General features: G+C 45.7%; 1 protein-coding gene across 1 annotated transcript in view; it reads right to left on the bottom strand.

Annotated features, from left to right (window-relative positions):
• Positions 1–17,748, bottom strand: part of DERA (deoxyribose-phosphate aldolase) — a 646,316-nt gene that overhangs the window by 403,894 nt on the left and 224,674 nt on the right. The window contains exon 3 of the mRNA XM_069628380.1: positions 11,429–11,576. Within this exon, the coding sequence (XP_069484481.1) occupies positions 11,429–11,576 (148 nt within the window). The remainder of the gene's footprint in view (positions 1–11,428; positions 11,577–17,748) is intronic.

The following is a 17,748-nucleotide window of genomic DNA, read 5'->3' as shown; positions in this document are numbered from 1 at the left end:
GGGAGAGACACATTCCAGGCCTTGCTATCTCCTAGTTTCTATTCGTGTACCGGGGGTCAACTTGCTCTCCAGGGCTCAGGAAAGGGGGTCGTAAAGGAGAGCATAATTCAAGCCATTAAATGTTTGTTTCTAACATTTCTACTGTATTAGCAAGACTAGCTGGCACCTGCATACTGATTAAATGCCTTGCTGCTTACTTCCAAGGACTTGTGAGGGAGGAGACTGGGCATTTCTGTCTGGGTCGCTGCGTTATGTTTCAACAAGTCTCTCGCGGCCTTGCTCTATGCATGAACAATAATGTACTAGTGGAGCAGAATAAGTTTTCAGCAAAGCAGTTTTAACAGAAAGCAAGAGGAAAACTTTAGAAAACAAAATGGCGATTTCAATCACTTCAAAATGGCTGCACTTTAGTCAAGTTTATGGCTATGTATTTCTAATACTAAACACATGAGGCGGTTGGTCCTCGGCCCACAAAGTACATTGCCTCCATCATTGAGGGGTGTCTACTTTTTATGGACTGACAGCATGTCTGTTCTTTACAATATTCTTAAAAGGAATATCATGAGAACTAGTTACGAGGCCTGACTGAAAAGAGGAAGTCCGTTCTTTTAAGCCGTTGTTATTCACAGAACTCCTTTTAGGATACCTTTGGGTGTGAGAGGGGAATTAACTTTACAGGTATCTAGGATTTTGGATGGCTGTTTATTTCTCCCAAGGGATAGGAGTTCATTGTGTTCCCTCTTATTTATATGTTTATCTTGTGGAAAGAAAAGATGATTACAACAAGCCATTACATACTTTGGCATTAAAGAGAAATCCTCCCTAGAGGGGAACAAATACTGTGTTTCATCCCACTGAGTCCTCTCATTCCCCTGAGCCTTTTCCCCTCCCAGGTGATCCTCCCGCAGAACACCACCCACAAGGTGAGGATCAGGAAACGTCTGTCATGATGCCTACCCCCGGGGCACCAGACCAGGGCCAGCAACCCCGGAAGCAGGCATCAAGTTATTTTGAGCAAGCCCAAAACCCCCTGCTAGGGGCTGTTTGGGTGCGGTCCTGGTGCCTATGGCGCCAGGCTCATATGGAGAGTCAGTCCTGGCGCCATAGGCGCCAGGCTCATAGAATAGAACTTAGCTGATGCAAACCATGCTGCAAGCTTACCTGATGCAGACCATGCTGCAGAGCTCCAAGCCAAATGAGGCTTGGAAGGGACTATTTTACCTTGGGACTATTTTTTACTCGGGTGGGGCTGCGGAGGAATACTTACCTGGGACTACTTTGGAGGCTATTTAAACCACGCCCAAAGAGCAGCACACGCTTTGCGTTATTCTGCATCCAGCAGCGTAACGCTCACCGTGTCTGCAAGCCTGCATCCAGTCTTCTGCCACGCCCGCCTCGAGTCTGCAGCTCCTAGAAAAAGGGAGGAACAGAAGGAGAAGAGGTTAGAATAAGAGCAAAACCTTCAATCCTTACCTGAATTCCGGATCCACTGCACCTTCGAGCTGGAAGAAAGAAGCATTTTACGCGCGCCGCCTCGCCTGCTGCAGCGCCGTGCTGAACTCACCGGCCTTCGTAGCATCCTCACGATCCACCGCATCCTTCTGCACGTTCCCGCCGCACTCTGGCACCTAAGGGGAACACAAGAACAGCAAAGGTGAGCCAAGGGAAGAAACAGAGGCAATAGTAACTACCCCCATAGACTTACCCGATTACCGCCGGGGGTACTATTCCTCTTCACGGGTCGGCGCAGTTTCCATTGCATCCTCGCCGTACCCCGGCCCCTAAAGGGAACAAAAGGACAACAAGGTGAGACAAAGCGACAAACAAGGGGAACTCTTCTCACCACAATAGACTTACCTAATTTTACCGCCGGAGGTATTATTCCCCGAACTTAATATTTTCTCTCCACACCTGAATAAGGGAGCAAGCAACAGGTTACATTCTGGCCTTATTTTATTGAACTGTGTAGGATAAGCCAAATCCTTACCTGAACTTCGTCAGCTACCACGGGGAACTCTTCGCTGGGTTCAAGCTGCAAACTGCAAGGAATTGGACAAGAGTGAAAGTCAGACATACGAACTACATACTTTTCGGAGTCAATATTGTTCTGGAACTCACCAATTCCTTTGAGCCAGTGAAGCAACTGGTTATCAACGCGCCCCTGCGCTCAATGCAGGATGGAGAGCTCATCTTTTCAAACCATCAGGTGAGACTATAAGAGGGGACATCAAAGGTGATCTGCGGGGAGAACAGCGGGGGTGGGGGGGATTTACGCTCAACTCCACGCGTGGTTAATCCCCTTTCTCCATTTGCAGAAGAATATTCCTACGGGCCAAGCAAACGAAGCTAGGTGGGCCAGTCCAGTCTGTCATCTCGGCCCTACGCGTCACATTGGTGGAGACCGCAGCTCTCCAGTTCAGATCGACGCCTCTGTGGGAGCTCGGTGAGCGTAACAACGTCTGCCTTTCCCTGGCCACCTGGGAGGAGACTTTTGGCAGGGGTTTATTGAAGAGGCCGTAGAATTCATCACAGTGAACACCTGGAGATAGAACTGGGCCCAGTGCCAGAGATCTGCGCGACAATGAAGCTGGCTCAAGGGCTAGTCTGCAGGTCTTATCGTGTGCATCAAACCTATGTCAAGGCACCACCAGACATCTAGATGGAGGCACATCAAGTAGTCATCAACACATGCAATTTGTTGTTGGTTTGACTTCACCTCCTGCCAGGGCACAAGTAAGAGGGCAGGGTCGGCCTTAGGGAGCTTTGGGGATGTCACAGACAATGGTATTCACCAGGGACATGTACACACTAGCTGCTAGAATGGAGAAGCACAGAGAAAAGAGACACCAGGAGCCCAGTCCCTCGCTGTCTTCTTCCTCCTCCTTCTCCTCCTCCTCCTCCTCCCCTTCCAAGCCCTGCCAGAAGGAAGACTAAGCAGGCCTTTATGGACGATTTTAAAATTAAGAAGTTAATCAGAAATACATTGAAGGAAGAAAGGAATGGTACTTGTAAGACGTATAGTAGGTGGCTCCCATCTTCATCCTTGTCTTCCTCTATCACTTCCTATGTGGACTTGGGTGAAGAGCCTACTGGGTAATACAGTCGCTGAGCGGGAGCCGTTAAGGGACCAGGGAGCTAATAATTATTAGCTCCATCCCCATTCCCATTGAGCCCTATGGGGGCACGAATGGGAATGGGGAATGGTTCTCAGAATGGGGACTTACCGGGTCCTACAAGGTTGGAATGACCTGGTAAGTCCCTATTTCGAGAACCCGGAATGCGGTAAGGGGGTAGCCATCGTGCTGATGGCACCATGGCTACCTCCTACCTCGTAATGAGGCCCAGTGTGTATATCATTCCCCCGCATTACGATAAAATGCTACCACTAACTGCGGAAGAGGTATGTTTACCATCTTCACTGGAAGACGATTAATTTAATTTCATACAGCTTTTATTCAACAATTATGTCATTAGCCAAAAACACATATCTCCGTTATTATATATTTAATTTCATACAGCTTTTATTCAACAATTATGTCATTAGCCAAAAACACATATCTCCGTTACAATAAAAAAAGGTAAGAGTAAAGAAGCATACTTGCCAACCCTACCGATTTAAGCGGTAGGATGCCGCTTTTTAAGCAGTCCTATCGCCTACCGATTTATTGGCACCAAATACCAATTTTTTCTTTTTACATTTTTTTCTTTTTACATTTTTTTTTTTTTTTTGCCCACGCCAGCTCGGGGGAGTCTTTCAAGGGCTCCCCCGAGCTGGCATAGCGGGAGAAGGCGTGGCATGCAGGCTTTTGATGTCAAAGGCACCCACGGCAGTGGGCTAAATGCGCCCCTCTGCCGCGGGTGCCTTTGACAAAAGGCGCCATTAGCCCCCCACCACGCCAGCTCGGGGGAGTCTTTCAAAGAATTCCCCGAGCTGGCGTAGCGGGAGAAGGCGCAGCAAGCAGGCTTTTGATGTAAAATGCGCCCACGGCGGTGGGCTAAGGTCGCCCCTCCGCCGCGGGTGCCTTTCACAAAAGGCGCCATTAGCCCCCCACCACGCCAACTGGGGGGGAGTCTTTCAAGGGCTCCCCCGAGCTGGCGTGGTGGCAGAAGGCGTGGCAGGTGCCTCATTGTCATTGAATGCACCGGCGGCGGCAGGCTCATTCAATGACAATGGGCTGCTGATGAGCCCTATTCCTATCATTACCTCCACGCCTGACTATTTTTGAAACTTTAAGACTCCCTCCAGATTTTTGGTCACAGAATGTTGGCATGTATGAAGAAGTGATACGGGTATAATGCAACAATACATCATATTAAGCATCTTATTGCCCCATCGTATTTTGCAGAGAGCAAATAAAAATACATAACAGCATTCTAAAATCAATTGAAACTATACTTCACAGTGTACATCACAGAATAAAAGAGAGTCTGTCATATTATACATATCGTTGTGCCGTTGTGTTATACAAAAGGTAATAAAAAGACAAGACAGGATTCTAAAAAACGTCTGGGCTGTTCTCGTGAGCATCAATATATATGCCTAAGTGGAGTCCCGATTGATCCTAGTAATTGCCCACCTAAGTAAAATGATTCGCTAGGCAATGGAACTATGTGGCAAAGAATTCAAGGGGCCAGGGCAGTTCTACAATAACTTTAGAGGATGGAACTTCGTGCATAAAACAGGTGCTCGAGATACGACAGGAACTAAAAAAAAAGAACAAATAGGGCCTTCAGAATATTATGCCCAATCCTGACAAAATGTTGCCAGAAAAGTGCATTAATCTATGTACTAACAGCAACATACAGGGGGCTCGCCAAAACTTCACTAAGGACTGGAGAATGGCTTTAGAATACCTACAAAGTGACTATATGCTGCAATGGTGCCCACATCGAATACAAATTTTGGACATGTTCACATGTAGAGACTAGGGGCCTCATTACGAGGTAATCCCTTACCGCCCTACTACGAGTTCCCTTTGCGGGTCCTCCCTTAACGCCTGGTTTTTCCAGACATTAAGGACAGGACCCGCAAAGGGACTCTGGAGCTAATAACGGTACTGCAATTTGCGGTACCGTTATTAGCGCCTTCCCCATTCCCATTAAGCCCTATTGGGGCTCAATGGGAATGGGGAAGGGCCCTGGTGAATGGGGAATTACCGGTCCCGCCAACCTTGGAATGGACCGGTAATTGCTCCATTCACCAGAGCTAATAGCGGCATGCTACCTCCAACCTCGTAATGAGGCCCTAGGACTCTAAGGGTATACCAAAGGAAATATAAGAATGCAACAACCGGAAGGGGGTGGGGGTGTACGAGGGAGGGAAGAGGGGAGGGACGGTGTTACAGTCCCAATGTTTATGTTTAAGAAACGCAAATAAAAACACATTAAAAAAAAAGTGCAAAGAGCAATAAAGTGCATATAAACATATGTGGTTAGTGGTCAATGTATTGACATGACATAGTGGCATATTGATTCCCAAGTCATTCAGCTTTCAATATTCGTGTTCTTGTGCGCCATGCTTGATAAATATAGCTTGCTGCAAAAACACTACATTTATGTCATTGCTGCACCTGAGGAGTAGAATAGCATCACCAGTTCTATGTATGCCATGTGCTTTACATAATGTCTTTAGGAACTTGCACCTTGCCACACGTAACCCTGGCAAAAGAACAAAAAGTGGGCAATGGATTCCCTGCCGAGACCACATACCAGGCATAAGTCGTTTGCAGCAAGCTCCCACTTTTTAGTATGTTATGCCAGGTTCAATTGATGAAATCTAAATTTCAGGTGCAAGGGGGGGGATTGACCACATATAAATATTTGTCAAGCCCAGAGCCACCATTATGGCCAAATATGTAACTCCTATGGCCAACCCACTACATGCATTAATCAATTCCACCTCAGCCATCTCACTTGAGGTTCTTTTAACTGTTTCCACGTCACCTGGGGTAATACCCCAGGGGTTATGCCACAGATTTCCCAAAATCATATCAAACAGAGATCTTTTGACGTGTATAAAACAGGACAAAGATCTACCCCTCTGAGTTTCCAGCATGTGTGTTAAGGCCTTACGGTATATTTTAAGTTCAGGAGTTAGCCATAATCTAAGCCAGTAGAGTGCCGGTCTGAGGATGACATCACTCTGGATTTCCCCGAGGCCCAGTTCCATATAGAGAGGGTTATTCGGACACGATATTGGCAGCCCAAGCAACCTTTTCAAGAAGCGTCTTTCAATCAGGCCCAATGTATTAATGGAATAGTGGCCCCAAATTTCAGCTGATTTGGCCTGTGCAACATACATTGTGAGGGCAGGGGAGATGGCACCCTGCCCAAGAGTGGTAAAAGATTTCCATATTGCTGATTCACTACTCTCTTTCCTCAATGGAAAACCTTCCATATCTCCGGAAGCAACTGTCAATGACCCTGTGGGTAAAAAGATTAATTCTGCTTACAGAAAGGGTTATTCGGGAGCTCATCTGGCTATGAGAAGCAATACATACATCTGCTATGCTGCTCCTGGATGTTTTTTCAGGAACTCTCTGGAGTTACACTACATGAAGAAGAGTCCTAGTAGTGAAGATGTGTCTACAAATGGTGTTCCACTCTGATCTTGCATATGATGGGGTGAAGGCAGCGGTGGCAGGTAGGAGGTATGTTCATGTCCAAGACTGGATGACGGAATCTACACAGGAATATGTAGCTTTCCATCTGCCTTTCAAGAAGGCCTGGCTTTATGAGGATGAACTGTAATACAGGGTCCGCAAGGTTTGTAAGCAGGAAAGGTCAGCTGAAACCTTGCACATAAATGTAGGTCTCATCCTTCCTCGTCCAGTGCTTTGCAGACATCATGATCCAAGCAAAGCTTCCAGAGGAGGGATGGAAAGAAGACTTTAAGGAGAACCCCAAGAGTCATCCTTTCTTAACCAAAAGCCAAGTCGTCTAGGTCCTGACCGATCTGCTTCCCCCTAAGGCTGGAGGGATCGCGAGAGGCTGAGATCTTCATAAGGCAGTGGGAAGCCTGGGTTCGTAAATTTATTTGTCATGACTATAGCATAGAATTGTGCATGATCCCCCAAGAGACAGAGACAATTAGGACTCTGTGGCTCGAGACCCTGGAATAAGAAAGGCTTCCAGAGTGAGATTTTGAGTCTACTCCAAAAAAGGCGCCTTCTGTAGTGTTCCACAGGCCCAAGTCAGAAGAGATTTTTACTCTGTCACCTTTCTCGTCCCAAAGTCATTACAGGCATTCCAGATGATACTGGATTTAAAAGCCTTCATCAAGTGTGTCCAGGATATTCGATTACAAATGGAATCAATCCAGAGTATCATTCCATTCATCTCCACCAGTGCCAGGTTGTCCTCCCAAGAGGCGAGGGACACTTGCCTTCATGTTCCCATTCATCAGAAGGACCAGAAGTTTCTGAGATGTTCAGTCTTGGACCAGCATTTGTAGTATATTGCCCTCCCATCTGGCCTCTAGTCGCAACAACTGGCTGACCCAGGAACCAAACAGTGAAGGCGTACAGTGTGGGCTATCAAAGGCCATCAACTTGTTAACCAGTCTTGAATTTGTTATCAAAAGGAAAAACTCTTACCTCCATCCAGCCCAGGAGTTCCGGCTAGTTGTTTTTGGTTCCTGTCCCATCATGGTCGTGTCTGCTTTCCAGAAAACAGGGTCCAAATGATCAAGAGTGAAGCTCTTACCTTCTGACGTGGATTTGGTGCCAGAAAGAAAGGCTTGATGGTGGCTTATATGTTTCTTACAATGGGCTCTCCTTTACCTCCATCCCTTAAAGTCACATCTTCATCGTGAATGGAAGCAGTCATTCATGGATTTCACTGTCCTGGTTGCATGACATCAGCACTGAGGAGATCTGTGGAATAGTTGTTGAACTAAAATAATGCATTTAACGGCTTTCCTCAGAGTCCTTGCTCACCTGCAGTTCTCACCACGGACGCCAGCAGTTTAGGAAGGGGCCACTCCCGCATGATATGCCAGCCCAGGGAAAGCAGGGTCATGTGGAACATCCCAAGAGCTCCAACAGGAATTAGCTGGTAGCATTCCATAGGGTTGTGGCGTTTTCCTCTCCTCGGATCAGAGGGCTCCCAGTATTGGTTAGGTCGGACAACATCAACAGGCAGGGAGACAGTCTGTATCCCTTAACAGGTTGGCTCACTGATTGGGAGAATGGGCTCCCTCTCAGTATCCCAGATCAGAGAAGTATAGAATGCACGGAGGATACACTGAGTCAGAAATTCTCATTATCCCACGATCTCCATTAAAGTAGGATATGTTTTTGTTGCAAAGCACTCTTACGCTATCAGAACCTACACTGCATCTGCTTGCTTCAGGGGACACAATTCCCCATTTGATCAGTTCATCTCAAGGTTCCCAAATCCTGTGGCTTGGGGGACGGATGCTCTAACCATTCCCTGGCCCTATGTATGCCTTCCCTCCGATTCTCCTCCTCTCTCTTGAGGGTTGTACACAGAATCGTGAATTCTAGCTGCAGGCTTCTCCCGATAACCCCAGTGTGTGTAACGCTCACCTGGAAAGTGTGCTCTCCGTCCTGCTTTCAGCGCAGGGGCGCGTTGACTGATGCAGGCTCGTTGCTGCCTAGTTACTTCACTGACAAGAGTCCAACAGGTAAGTATAATGAGTCTTTTGAACAGTTCTCTAACTTCGTTCCTTTCCTTCCTTAGATGATGGCCGTCGTCCGGGGATGGCGACGTGCTGCTGAGATGAATAGCGCTGAAGGTGAGTGAGAGCGCGATGCGACCCTTTCGTATTTGTATTGAACTGAGTTCTTTTTCTGTGTCTTTTAGGTGCTGCGACGTTTTCAGCGTAGATGCCGGTTATCAAGAAGAAATGCGGTGAGTAAGCGCGGTATTCCACGCCTCTAGATGTTTCCACGCTAACCTGGAGTGTCTTTTCCCTCTTGCAGATGGATGAGAAGGTCCGGAGACAGAGCGTCTGGGATTCAGGTAAGAGTTTGAAGCTTGTGCAGTCTTTAAAAAATAAGTGAAGATTTGCTGAATTCTTACTAATGCCTTTTTTCTATTCTTTTCCCTTTTCCTTAGGAAGCGGCGTGCCGGGATGGGAATGACACCGCCGAAGATGCCCGCAGAACAGAAGGAGCGATGAATGATGGGCAGAAGCGCCGCAAAGTAAGGATGTTCCTAACGGTGTTCTTGTTCTTGCAGAAGCTGAGCGCAGAAGAAAGATGCAGGCCTACTGGAGACCAATCCAAACACGGTCAGTGTCACGCTGCAGGTGCAGAAAACACAAAGCATGTTTCTTCAGCCTGGGCGTGGCTTAAATAGTCTCTGGGTATCCCAGGTGTCTCTGGGCTGAACCACACCCAAAAGACTAGACTGCACATGCAGTTCTGGGAACCGAAAAATGTGGGGGCATCCATCTTGTCCCCATCAATGCACTACAAGTCCAATCCCCAATGTTATCCTATGGGAGTGAGTGTGTCTGGTGCCACAAGCGCCAAGTCTGACTCCAAGTGGCTCTTTGGAGGGACGGAGAGGCCCTTGAGGGCCATGTAGGTGATCGTGGCCTGGCTCCAGCCTGACATCTTGGAGGGCTGGGGATATGAGGGACAGGAATCATGACAGTGTGGCTCAGGAGAACCAAGTCCCCCCTTTTCCTGTGGCAGTTTCTCCTCCAGTTCTTCTCCCAAGGGCTCCCCTACCTTTGTTGGCTCCTGGTCTATGCCCGCAGAACACCAACTGTCATTGAGAGGATAGGTCTACAAAGACAGTGGTTCACTGGGGGGAGGGTCTCCTTTTGCATCCAGGGGTCAAGGTACAAGTCCACTAAGCAGGCTTATGGTAGAGACTGGGGAAACTTTGTCAACTGGTGCAGATTCAGAGGGATCCTACGTTTAGAATGTAGGGTTATGGTTATTGGATTTGGTTTAGACCTTGCCCTCACCTCCCTCCGTGCGTGCCCGGTCAGCAGGCATTAGGGCAGTAAGGCACCACTGAAGGAGGTGCTTTAGAGGTGGCCACTCTCAAATTCCTCACCCTCAAGGCTTTATTTCTGGTGGCAATCATTTCTGCTAGGTTGATAGGAGAAATTGAAACTTTTGTGTGCTCTGCTCCTTACTTTCAGATCTCACCTACATCTACTATCTTGCGGTGTGACCCCACTTTTATGCCTAATGTCTTTTCTACGCTTCACCTCTTGCAGGATATTGATATTCCTGGAGTCCCTCCGGTCTTCCCAAGCAGGAGGTCAAGGCCTTTTAGGGATTGGATGTACGAAATAGGTTATTTTGGTGTACGTGGAAAAGGTTGGCCGCTTACGAGATCCCAGTCTTTTTGTGACCTGCGGGTCAGCAGCTAAGGGACGCAATCTACTAGCAGGGGTCTGATGGAAGTTATTTTCTTGGTCTATTCTTTTGCACGTTATCTGCTTCTGGGTGGGGTATGGGACACTCTAGAAGGGGCATGACCATCTCTTGGGCTAAGTACAGGAGGGCTAGTTTGAAGGACATCTGTCCGACACTTCCTAGGATTTCCTAGTATTACATATTTCATCTTCCAGGACAAGGGGATTTGGAATTTGTGCATGCCTTCCGTCAGACTGTTCTGCCACTCGAGACATTTTGGGCTGGCATTAATACAACTATCATTGTGATGCATACTGGTGTAAATGTGGTTTTGAACAGTAGTATTCTTATGTCAAGGTAGGATTGACCTGGTCTTTGGTACATTTCAGATTAATGATTGGTACAAGAAGGAGGGATGTGTGGGTACTTACTGGACTGTATTACTTAATGGTAATCATCATTACACCTACTCCTACTCTTCCTCGTCCAAGTACTCGCAACAGCCTCATGGACAGACAGGGTTAACCGATTCTCCCTCTCGGGTAAAGGTACAGGATTAGTTTCATCATGGTGGCCACATTATACTCAGATGTGGGCGGGACCCCAAGGGACATGGAAACTAAAATGTGATTAGGAGATTCTGGTAGGAAGATCGAACATCTTCACATTAGTGAGTATTGGGACGAGGCATTAATGGAGGAGTAGCAGCATTGAGATTATCGGTCAGTAATATAGACATTTTTGTGCACTTGTGTGCTTACCATTTGCTTGCATTGAATAGCAGATTACTGCAGATTCCTAAAAAAACGGGATTTGACCGACTGAAACTGCCCACAAGAATTGCCACCTCTCAGTCAAGTATGCTTTTGGTTAAAACAAATAAGGGTTTAATCAAACAACTGAAGTGTACAAAGCAAAGGATTGAGCATGCATTAACCAACACACCAAAGCCTCTACGTTGGTTTAATTTTGGGGCCCGTCATCTCACCTTACGTGCTAACAAGAGTGCTACTTTAAAGGAAAAAAATATATCACTTGTGCACTTGTAACAGCACACTGCATCCAAGTCGCAGCCAGAACTGTACCTTTGTCATGCATGTCCAATGCTTTCAAGAGGTCGTCTCTGATGGGATGCTTGGCTTTGAAACACAGCCGGTGAATGTTCGAGCAAGTGTCATCTCCTGAGAGTGTGGTGAGGTCTATGCAGGTGACTGCTCTCAGCAGCCAGGCAGCCTAAAAGAAAACCACAAAGTCAACATTTGTATTATATTAGATTTATAAAGCGTTTTCGCCAAAGCGCTGCACAAAGCAGAAGCAATACAAATTCACGAGATACAAATAATGCAAAAGAATTGCAGGGGGCAAGAAAGGAACTACAGATCAGAGATGAGCAGATGGTGTTTAAGACTGGAGTGGAAAAGATGAAGTAATGTGGTTGACCAAATGCTTTGGAACAGAGTAGGAGCTGGTTAGCAGAACAAACAAAGAGATCTAGAGGGGACATGAAATGGCAGTAGGGAAGCGAGGTGAGGAGGGGCAAGACCATGCATGCTTTTGTAAACAACAGTGAGAAAATGAAAGAATACATGGTTGTCAAGAGTCAGCCAAGAGAGCGAACGAAGGGAAGAAAATACAGAGGCACGAGGAGGGAGTAAACAAAGAGTATGATTAGCAGAATTAAAAACAGAGTGTATGGGGGCAAGGCGTTAAGAAGAAAGACCGATAAGGATAAATGTGCAGTAATTAAGTCGATAAAAACTAAAGTTGGGTACAAATGAGTCTTACGGATGTTATATAGCTGGAAACAATAGGACTTTGCAATAGCAGAGTGTAAGGGATCAAAAGTAAGACTCAGACACAGTAACAAGTTTCAGTATGAAATAGGACCTTTATTGTCACAAAAGGAAGAGGGGTTGGGGAAATCCTACCTATCCCTATGTCTATGAGGGGTTTCCCTGCTGCAACAAAAGTAATGAAAGTCTGCGTCAGGATGTTAAACCAAAGAGCGTCCTCCGTACTGTGTACAAAACCTCTAAACTGACCCATACACGCTAAACTTCAAACAATGTGTACAAGGGGATTTCTGTAAGCTATGCACTTGCAGCTTTATTTCAGAGTTTCAAACAAATTTGTAAGGTGCCGAAAACAAAAAGGAATTAAAGTTCCATGAGAAGAAGGGCTCCTCCCTTCCCCTATGTTTCTTCTGATCTTTTACTGTCTGTCTGGTACTTCCGGAATAAAAGTCCAATAATGTTCCACTGTTTCAAAGGGCTCTCCTCTTGTGTCTCTTTCTTTAGACTTCACAATTTCAAGGGGGAAAACTTCTCCCTTAGGTTTCTCCACTTATTATATTGCCACAGTTTTATGGAAAATAACTCTTTCCCTTTGTTCCTCCTGTTTTTCACTATCCAATGTATTCCAGGGGGAATTCCCTTTAGTCTCTTTTCAACATACAGTTTTCTTGAATCTTCATTTTATCTCAATTAACCTTAAATGGATATGGTTCGTCCCTATTGTACTACTCTATTCTGACACCTCTCCCAAGTGCAAATATCTGGATTTCCATGGGGAGTGGACAGCTTCAAAAGAAGCTTGTAAGTCAAAGAGAAAATTGCTGAAAAGGGATCATTAATGAGGTACCTTTTGATCTTTGGCAGACAGGGGTGAGGGGAAGCCTAGAGTTAACAATATTCCAGAAAACCTACATATAACATGTTTGGCCATCTTGGATTTCTACACTACTACACTTACTTTCCAAGCCCCAACCACCCTTCTTTCCAACCTCCTACAGACCGAGGACAATGGGCAGGACTCATCAAAGAAGGTAATGTTTGTAACAGAGAAAAAGATTGGGCTTTGCCAAAAGGCTATAAAAAGGATCCATACCATGTTAGAACTTAACTATGTATGAGGTAGAATCCTCTCATTCTGGTGAATCATTTTGGGAACAGAAGAAAAATCAGTGCAATACCTTGTAGGAGCTACAGCTGCTCAAAGTCCCTTGCACTGGGCAAAGACTCCCCTTAACCTACTCTGAGGGTCAAGAAGAGTGACTGTTTGAGGAAGAGCCTCAGTGCTACTATAGACAGCTGATAATCAGAAAGCGCTGCCGGGGGAATGTATAATGCAGGACGTCATGCTTTGCCACGTACCTGAATGGGTTTGTTTGGGGTTTTCGTGGTAGACCACGAAGGTGGGTCACACACTCTTCTGGGTTGTGTAATACGGAACAGCGCAGCCTGCCGTTTCTGGTCAAGCCTTTGCATAGAGAGTTTCATGTCAAGTACCGTCTTCCCTCATTATCAACCTAGTCTCCTTTTACCCTTCCAATCGGGACACTACCCATAATGAATTTACATGCAAGGTTATATAAGGTTCATCATCACATGGCATTTTGCCAATGAGCTTTCCTGGGATTAGGAATCACAAACGTATTACACCTCTGCAGATTAAAATGCTGTTTTCCAGCATCCGCCAACCAATAAAGTGGCCCTGACCAGTTTATGTTCCATTAGAAATTCAGTGAAGTTATCTTGAAACACCACCATTATTTTCAAAGTGTCCACAACCAGCATCTGTGATGAAATAACAACTGTGCAGCTGTAGTGCAGGGTACATCAGTGGCTCATAAGCACTTTGTCCAACCCTGCACTAGTACTGGCTCAGCAGTCATCATTTCATGAAGGTAAACTGAACTAGAATGAATTGTATACCTCCTTCACCTCTGGTGAAAGTCGGCAGGCTATAATCTGAAATGTGTGAACCAGTACCTATGCTCCGAAACAACAATATTGCACTACATGCCAAAGTAAAAGGAAGGTCCAAGCAAGGTCCTTATATAAAACAGATATTTTACTCAAACACAGACAACTGATTAAAAACTCTAAACAACCCAAGCCCTGTAAAGCAAATACACAATCAATGCATACTTATATATGCTGTTCACTCTGGATAGTACATGGCATGAGGGGAAGGGGGTAACAGCTTGAAATGCAGAAGAATTGTTAAATGCAAAGATACTTTAAATGTCTTTTATGGTAGGGAAAGGTGTCTTATCCATTTTGTGGGCCCAAGGCAAGACGGCCAATATATATATATATATATATATATTTTCAGTGAAAAAACATTGTTAAAGGGACGTTATGGTTAAGTTGCACTAATAAAAACCTATGATGAAACTCAGTAAAAAAACTTTGTTGGAGGGATGTTATGGTTACAATTAAATCCGAAAAACACCAGAAATTCGCCAGTTATGTGCAAGGAAGGCATGGTATCAATAGTAGACAGAGAAACAATGGGCACAAGTTTCGAAAACCTTTATTTGGTTATTTGGTTGGGTTGGCAGAATTCCTAATTGGCTCCAACTCTAGAAGGGGAGTAATCCCGACCATTAAATAAATAATAATAACAGCCAAGTCAGTCTTAACCAAAATAGAAAAGCCTATACTAAGAAAACCTAACCTTGCCCTCCTTCTCAAAATGACAAATGTAATAAGGGAATACAAAAGGAAAATAGTGTCTCAGAAGAAATGTCAGAATGGCTTTTAAATAACAACTCCCTTCCCCATGTTCAGCACCACAGGGTCTAGAGAGTTTCCTAAAAGTATAGGTGGATGGCACAGTTCTTTAAGTCTTGCACACTTTGGTTTACCGGCACAATTTAACAGTTCAGGCTTGGGGTTCAAGCTTCTGGTAGTTCAATCACTTCCTTAGGCTTTGCCCGCCTTGTCATAAATATACAATTCCACTTTCTATCTTTGGTGTACCAGTTTCCCTCTGTCGGGCTCGAGTCTGCGTAAGAAAGACATGGTGTCAAAGCAAGATAGACACATGTGATCACAGTTCAAGGGTGTTTATTAAACTGTAAAATGGGTGAGATAAACGCCTAATCTAAACCTAAATCTAAGATGGGAGCAAGCCATGTCCATCAAATAATAATAATACTGAACAAGTCAAATAAAAAGGGCCTATGCTAAGAAACCTATTGCCAATCCTTATCGCTATGTTACAAAATAGTGTGTGATAGTGTTCATAAGAAAGTAAAGTAGGGTTCACAAAATGTTAAGTCAGGATGTTATAGCCGGGGTCTACCTTTCCCCAAGTTTTTTAGTATGGGACAAGGTGGGACTCTAGAGCACAGCACATTCCTTGGCTTCTTCAGCATGAGGTTACAGTTCATCTCTCGGTATCAGGGCCTTCTGTGCTTAAGCCTCTTCTCAGGCTAAGTCTCTTGCTTCAGGGGGCCCACTATGCCAAAACAACAAACAGTTCCTTCAATTGCTCTTTACGGTGGGTGATTGTTCTTCACCCTCAGCCGGTCTCCGATACTTTCTTTCTCAATAGCTTCCCTCGATCAGGCTTTACGGTGGGTGATGGTTGTTCACCCTTGGATCCCCCTGAGCTGTGCTCAGATCCTTTCTTTACGCTAGCCTCCCTCGATCGGGCACAGACCATCAAGTCACTGTGGACTTTCCTCAGTCAGCTCATGCTTGTCATCACAATGTTCACGGGTATCTCACCATTTACCCAAATTTGCAGTCATCCCTGAGGCGGGTTCATGTTTGCCCTTTTCTCACAGTTCACCTTCTTTTCACAACGTGGGATTCACTTCCCTTAGTTTTCTCCTGGCTTCCCTCATCTGGTTCTTATTGCCATTTAGACTAAAGATCCTCACCTTGTAATATTCAAGAGCCGTAATGTCTTTTTAAACAATTCTGCAGCTTAGTCTCTCCACTTTACTGTTTTTCCAAAACACTTGCCAATTTATATCTCCGGGGTAAATCGCTTATTTTATAACAGATGCTGGTTTCCCAAAATCATATGGCATGTCCCTCTTCCAGCCTCAAATGCCTCATTCCCCGTTCCTTTCATTTCGTACACACTTTCTCAGCGTGTCAAAGACTTTCGAATGTACAAGGGGTTTGGCAAGACCCTTGTATGACCACTTTGACACTTCACGGTTTCCCTTGTCTTAGTTCAATACTTTCTCTTTCTTTCAAATGAGAGGTACCAGCTAGTCTTTCGAATGAGCACCCACGGGCGGCAGACCACTATATTTCTGGTACTGATTGCATTAACAAAAGATCTATTATCTTCTTTCCTCATGTACAATGGTGTCACTGCAACCTTGAGCCTAACACTGTCCGGTTGACTATCAGGGTCTTCCGACTCACCGGCTGTGTTGAACTCGTTGGCAGTTCCTTTGCCACTTGAGTAAAGGAAGGTACCATGATGGCAACCACATCTCCCCACCCTGGCTATCAGTGCGGGAGGGTACAATGTACCTCTGACATCCGTGACACCATTTACCAGCTACAATTCCCAGTCTTATGGTTCTTTCATCGGAGGCTTTACGGGTCTAATTTGAAAAGGGCAAGGGCAACTCTCTCCTTGACGTCCTTTCCGGTCTCTCCACATTTCTCCTCCGTTTGAACTGCTGTCCTGTAATGGCTGCTTCCTCATGCGTTCAGCCTTGCGCAAAAAATGTGCTCTCGTGCTCTGCCTTTTATACCTATGGGGAAGAGAAAGGGCAGTCAGGCGTGTGTAGTAATCGGCAATTGCCTGATCCTTGTGTCAGGACATTTCAGGTAAACGGCTCTGGTGTTAGTCCGTCTCATTTCAAAACTGGGACACCCTGGCGGGCTTTTAATGAGAAATGATATCCCTCATTTTATGGGGGTTTGTAAACTTGGACAGGTGGGAATTGTGTGGTTTGTGAAAGGAAAAATCCGTAAAATAATAATTTTGAGGTCTGTCAAGGGAATGACCAGGATTTTTGTCATGAAATGAATAGGGGGGATTGTGGGAACTGTAGTGTTTTGTCAAAGCGGACTTGCAGTCCGGGAAATAATTATAGGGACGGAGAGAAGAATGACTGGAAGTACTCTGATAGGTAACCGGAAAATAAGTACTCTGGGAGCTGTAGTTTCCCACGCGAACGTTGTTTGGGTTCCTAATAGGTCTCCCAGACACAAAGGGGTAGTTGGATTCTGGTAAGGGAGATTCATTGGGTGGAAGGGAGGTTGATTTGGAACAGCCTATAAAAGCCTGAAGGACTTCGTCCTCCCCGTCCTCTTCCCCTATGTAATACTGCGTCTCACCTGGAGCATATTCCCGGGTTCCCCAACCCAGGTGATGCTCCCTCGCTCATCCACCCCCAGGTTTGGGATCTGAGAGCGCCAGCCCTTTGCTGGCCACCTGAATAAGGGATTCTCTGGATCTACTTGGGAGAATACCCTCAGGTTTCTCACACCTGTCTTTCACCTTTCACTTTATCACACAGTTCGGCACAGGCTTCCCTCTGCCGCGCTCGAGCCCGCCTTTCATCTTTCACTTTATTCACAGTTCTGCACAGGCTTACCTCTGCCGGGCTCAAACCTGTCTTTCACTTCCCTTGCACGCGTTT

The sequence above is a fragment of the Ambystoma mexicanum genome, chromosome 12 (genome assembly GCF_040938575.1).
Source record: "Ambystoma mexicanum isolate Mex_15411 chromosome 12, UKY_AmexF1_1, whole genome shotgun sequence".
NCBI lineage: Eukaryota > Metazoa > Chordata > Amphibia > Caudata > Ambystomatidae > Ambystoma > Ambystoma mexicanum.
Note: the sequence above shows the minus strand (reverse complement) of the source record. Positions and strands in the feature narration are given on the sequence as shown.